This window comes from Eptesicus fuscus, chromosome 10 (genome assembly GCF_027574615.1).
Source record: "Eptesicus fuscus isolate TK198812 chromosome 10, DD_ASM_mEF_20220401, whole genome shotgun sequence".
NCBI classification, from domain to species: Eukaryota; Metazoa; Chordata; class Mammalia; order Chiroptera; family Vespertilionidae; genus Eptesicus; species Eptesicus fuscus.
The window spans coordinates 32,230,477-32,236,476 of record NC_072482.1 but is presented as its reverse complement, the minus strand read 5'-3'; the positions used below and the strand labels follow the sequence as shown (position 1 = coordinate 32,236,476).

Sequence of the window (6,000 nt, the reverse complement as noted above, 5' to 3'; positions counted from 1 at the left end):
TGACATAGTCCTGACAAAATCTCTCTCTACAGATCTGTGCTCCCCCGTAACCTGCTCTCAACTTCTTTATAGAGGGTAATGTACTGCTTATTTCCAAAGTTATTCTGCTTGGCTCTGGTAATTACTGAGTTTAAGAAGAAATAAGAACTAGGGGCCTGATGTTACATTTATCAAGCACAAAGAAGAGGGATATAATGTGTATTGAGTAATTAGCTGTGCAACTTTGGACAAGTCACAAGTTACTTCATTTTCAGTGCCTGGTTTTCTCGTCGATAGATTAGAAAACATTTTAGTTTTACCTTACAGGGTGAGAATTAAAGTCATTAAGCTTCAGACATTTTCCACAGAGGGGCCCTAGTGAAGTGTTAGCTATAATGATGGTAATATGAGGAATCCGAGGCAAGCATTAGATTCTCTGAGTTGCTATCTTGCTTAATTCTCAAAACGATTGTTTTAGGAACTACTGTTTTTCAATGAAGGCAATGGGTGTGACAGGCAGATTAACTAATTTGCCCAAGGATATGTAACTAGTAAACTTCAGAACAAACGGGGATTCAAACCTAGGTTGGATGGGCCCCAAGGCTCCCAAGAGTTCCCACATCTCTCCTGTGATTTCTCTGTACCCCAGTCCTCTAAAAGGTTCACTGTGTGCCTATAGCAGTTCTAAAAGCTTCCACTGTGTTCCTATAGCAGTTTGCCTGGGTTTTTCTAGTGAATTTCTCCACATCCTGAAATGTGTGTGTGTGTGTGTGTGTGTGTGTGTGTGTGTGTGTGTGTGTGTGTTTTCTTTTCAGCAAATTTTCCCTTGCTAATCCCTCCTTCAGTGTAACCTTGTTAGCTTTGGGGCCACACCCCCCACTTTTCCCCACCCCTTCCTTCTCCTTTGGTTTAAGGTGTCACCAGATGGCTCTGGTTCACTCTTTTGCTTGTAGCCCTGACAGGGGCAGGAGGAACCAAGGCTGGGTCCAGAACTCCTCAGTCCTGGGGAGACAGTGAAGGGGTCTTTGGGGAGTACTGACTCCCCAACAATCCCTGCTTCATTGGGACGATTGGCAACAACAAAAAACCAATTGGGAAAATGAAGACCTTCTGGTAAGACCTCGACCCTGGAAAGAGTGGTGGGGAGATGGCCAGGGGTGACAAGATGAGGGGAGGTGAGGGGAGGCTAGGGGAGAGATGAGAGGAGAGAGATAGGAACAGAGACAGAAATAGAGAGAGACAGATGAGAAAGTGAGACAAAAAAATAGCAAGCATGGGAGACAGAAGAGAGGGACAGAGAAAGAGGGAAAGACAGCCACCAAAATGGAGAGGCAGAAAAACTAAGATGAAAGAAAACAGAGACAAGGAAATATATAAACAGGGAGATAGGTAGAAATGGAGACAGTGAGGTAGAAAAAAAAACAATGACTTAGTGATTGTTTTAGAATAGGAGCTGAAAATATGAGAATTCATTAAATTTCTCAATAAGACTCCAAAGTAAAAAAAACACACCAAAAAACTATACTGAGATTTGATCACCTACATTAATTAGGTTTTTACCATGCTTAAAAATACTAAAGTAGTCTCCAGCTGGAGGGACTTCTGTATGAGTCATTTTCTTTTCTCCTTTTCAGGAAAATTTCAGTTTTCTTCTTTGTATGCGGTTTCCTGGAACCCTGTGCATCTGCGACTGCCCTCAAGCGTCGCCCAAGTAAGGGCCACAGTTTCTAGATTTTGAAATATCACTTGTTACGGGAGGGATCAGGCAGGGCGGTGGCTCAGTGAGGACTGAGTGAGGCACCCATGGTCCCTCATACCCTCTCTCCAATTCTGCTTTGGCCCTGGTCGACTTATAAGAATGGATACTCTATGGTTTTCCGTGGTAAATGCTGGGTATAAAGCAGAAGTCATGGCTGTGATCAAAGTTGGCAGGAAAGCCAGTTTGTTCAGATGGGTGGATGACTGGCTGGCTGAATGGCTGGCTGGATGGATAGATGTATAGAAGCCATTAAACTGGGGTCACAGGGGGATTTGTTTGATGTACTGGGATGTCTGGGCCAAAGCTTTGCAGCTGTAAGATGCTTTTTCTGAAGTGTAGGATGTTTCTACCATCAGGCGAGTCTCCGCAGGGCACAAGGGTTGTATAGTTACAACAGGTGGCAAAAACACTCCTTCGCCACAACCTTCCACCTGTGTAAGGAGCACCCAGTTTCATTCTAGGAATCCCCATCAAATTTTGTATTTAATCCTTTTCATTTTCTTCTTACTACTCTTCCTCATTTTAGGATACTAGCAACAGTCTAGTTGGGACCCTTATTTGATCTCTTAGAATGAGCTTCTGAAATTAAATGTGTTCTTTATATTTTATTTAGGATTAGTGAACCAGAGACTCCACCAAATCCCTCCTCTGTTTGACAAAGATTCCTAAGATCTCCCCTATCCAGAACTCTCACTGAACTGGCTCAAGGCTGGCTCTGGATTCTCTTGGGAATTCTAAAATTTGTGGTATTTAAGGAATATTTTCTAGCCCAAACCACCAAAAGTTTTCCAAACAGGCCTCTGACACTGTGCCATTCAGAACGTTGTGCAGCTCCAGTTCCAAAAGGAACAAATTCCTAACTTCCCCCAAAAGAACCTTTTCCCAGCACAAATTATTAAAGCACCTTTGTGCCTTGCTTCCCTTTCAGGATGAATCGAAATGAATGAGTTATAATCACAGTCATAGTGTTAAAGCCAAATACACTTACAAGCAAACTGCTTGGTATAATATAGTGTTTTAAATAATTGCTCAGCTCTTATTATTATTGACACATTCCCCACGATCCCAGTAAGAGGTGAGGTAAAATGACATGTGATCTCTTTTGCAGGGTTTCCTATCAATTCAGTTCCTAATGGTGAAAATGAGCTCTGTCCAAAAGTCAGAATTGGCCAAGATGATTTACCAGGTGAGTAGCAATGTATCATATTGAAAATGCATGCCTTCTGTAAACTTATCTAAAATATTATTTTATTTGGGTAGGCTGTGGAAAGGAACAAAACCAATCTCAATGTGGACTTTTAATTTTTTGTTCCCTTTTTATAGGGTTTGACTTGATTTCTCAGTTCCAGGTAGATAAAGCAGCATCTAGAAGAGCTATACAAAGAATAGTGGGATCAACTGCATTACAAGTGGCTTACAAATTGGGAAATAATGTAGACTTCAGGATTCCAACCAGGTAATATTAAAAAAAAATAATCTAATCATCTGCCTCAAATGCAATTTTTTAAAAAATACATTTTTATTGATTTCAGAGAGGAAGGGAGAGGGAGAGAGAGATAGAAACATCAACAATGAGAGAGAATCATTGATCGGCTGCCTCCTGGAGGCCCCCTATGGGGATCGAGCCTGCAACTCAGGCATGCGCCCTTGACTGGAATTGAACTGGGGACCTTTCAGTCCGCAGGCCGACACTCTATCCACCGAGCTAAACCAGCTAGGGCCCTCAAATGCATTTTTTAAAATAAAAAGCTAGCCAGTGTTAGAGAACTTTCTTGCTCAATCTTTCTTGAATTATGATTTTATTTAAATATGAAGGAATTATTTACTTATCTATCTTCAGTGCCTGAATATATGAATGCCTTTCATGTTTTCAGTATGTAATTTCCCATTCCAGGGGTGAGGGTTGGGGGTGGAGGTGGATCACCGAGACTATTTATTATACATTGATTCAGGACAAGTTCTTATTACTCAATGCACTGTTTTTCTATAATTTGTCTGGTTTTGACTGAAAGAAGTCTCTGTGAGAAGTGCCAGAGGTTAAGCATAAATTTAACTAGGAGCCACTGAGTGGTAAGAGGACTCACAATGGTGCTGTTCAAACGTCCTGGTGCTGAAATGGAAACACACATGCAGTGCTTGGCTCCTGACAGGAACCAAAGTAAAACTAAGGCCCTGGAGGAGTAGTTCAGTTGGTTAGAGCATAATTCTGATACACCAAAGTTGTGGGTTCAATCTCTGGCCAGGGGACACACAAGAATCAACCAATGAATGCATAAATAAGTAGAACAACAAATCAATGTTTCTCTCTCTCTCTCTGAAAATCAATTAAAAAAAATCAAAACTAAAGAAATGATAACCGGAACAATGGTAGTGATAATAATAATAAAAAAATCCCTCACTTCATTTATCTCTTTCTCTGGAACTCTTTATCCTCCAAATCACTCATTACTGAGATGCTTTTGTGTATGTGTAAGTGTTGAGTCATCCCATTGTTATAAATGAGCTTTCAGTTCAGTGTCACCTAGTACCTTATATGTGACTATTATGATTGTGTCTTAGTGCACTGAAAAAAATTAAGATTCCTTTGGTAGATGAACAAGCAATTTAAGGCTTTGATAGAAATTACAGTGTAAAGGTAAATAATGATTAATTAGAACAGCAAAGAATATTATAGAAACTCTAAATGTTTATGATAATGAAAAATTTGATCAAATTAAGAATATTCTGATATAGTGCCAGATGCAGATAGAAATTTATGTTTTGAACATACTATATTTTATAAAATAATAACAGTGTGCTGTATACATACTTTCGATAAATTTCCCAATTAACATTAAACCTCATCTTCATCACACCCCTGTGGGGAGGACATTATTTTCCATATTTTATGGAGGAGGAAATTGAAGTTAGAGAGTTTAAGGTACTTGCATAAGGTCACAGGGTTGGGAGGGGCTGGGAAGACTGAAACCACAGGTAGAATGGCTCTGGAGACTGTGCTTCCAGCCACGATTTGATATAGACCCTGGAAAACCATTCACATTTGGAAAGATTAAAGGCATAATAACAGCAATTAAGGTTTTTCTCTTATATTTTCTTTTCATGCACAGACATGGTAGTTGTCTTCCTAAATAATTTTTAAAAATATTCATATTTTAATTTCTTAAATAAAATAGTAAAACATGACAAAAACTCGAATTTGCTGACTTAATTTTCTCTTCTACAATTTAAGGTACAGTCTGGAGTATCACAGACTTTAAATTCAGAGATTGAAGGGCACATAGATCCCCTACCTCCTGTGCACCTTTTTTGCTGTTCCTCTCTAAGGGCCTAGAATGACTCCAAATACTTTTTAACAGGTCATAGTCAATGTCATATATTCTCTATCTCCGTGACTCTCTGTATCCCCACAAATACTAAAAACTCTCACTTTACTGGCAAGGCTTATTAAGTTGAAAAAAAGAAAGGACATTAAAAAAAAAGAAAGGATGAAGAAGGAAGTAGGAGAAAGAAATACAAAGAGAAGGAGGAGAGCCAAAGGCCCAAGATAGATGGAGTCCCAAATAGGTAATAAAGTCCATTCTCGGGCAAGTTACTTAAATAAACTTAGCTTCAGTGCCCTCCGACTGAAATTAGAATGATAATAACTATGTCAAGAGTGCCAATGAGGAGCAAATGTAAATCAATGGAGAGGGCTTGAATAGAGCCTGGTACACAGTGGTAGTTGCCATAAGTGGTGAAGAGCACTAGAATGAGAGAGTGTATGCAGGTGGAAATCTTTTCTCCTTAGTGAATGCTTTCTTTTCAAGCTGCCCTCCAAGTCCTAATCATTAAAAACCAGGTGGCAAGACAGGCTGGAATTGCTCTCAGATCATGGAGGGGTTAGACTGTCTTGATGTAAAGGGAATTTCTATGCTGGAGAATATAGACTCTGAGTGAGCAAAATAGAAACTTAGTAGTGGGAAGGTGAATATGGCATTTGGGATGAACGAGATAGAGACACAGATTATTCTTACTTTTCTTTTCAATTTTTTTGAAAGATCATGAGACAATATTTTGCTGTTTGCATTCTTTATTTTGGGCACTATAGTTTCTCATTCTCAACTCATACTTACAAACATGCCATGTTTGTTTGCCTTAACAAATACAATCCGTACCTTTTCCTTGGGTTAAGGTCATAAACAAATGTGTCAAGGTCTAAGACTTCTTATCTTTTATTCAAACCCTTATGGTTCTCCTTTTAAGATACTCTGTGCAGATTGTAA

The 6,000-nt window shown here is 39.4% G+C and overlaps 1 protein-coding gene across 1 annotated transcript in view; it reads left to right on the top strand.

The window, feature by feature from the left end:
- The first annotated feature begins 1,045 nt into the window (after positions 1 to 1,045).
- Positions 1,046 to 6,000, top strand: part of COL9A1 (collagen type IX alpha 1 chain) — an 86,555-nt gene continuing 81,600 nt past the window's right edge. Inside the window, exons 1-4 of the mRNA XM_054722235.1 lie at positions 1,046 to 1,092; positions 1,614 to 1,690; positions 2,847 to 2,924; positions 3,062 to 3,194. Coding sequence (XP_054578210.1) covers positions 1,079 to 1,092; positions 1,614 to 1,690; positions 2,847 to 2,924; positions 3,062 to 3,194 — 302 coding nt within the window. The 5' untranslated portion in view covers positions 1,046 to 1,078. The remainder of the gene's footprint in view (positions 1,093 to 1,613; positions 1,691 to 2,846; positions 2,925 to 3,061; positions 3,195 to 6,000) is intronic.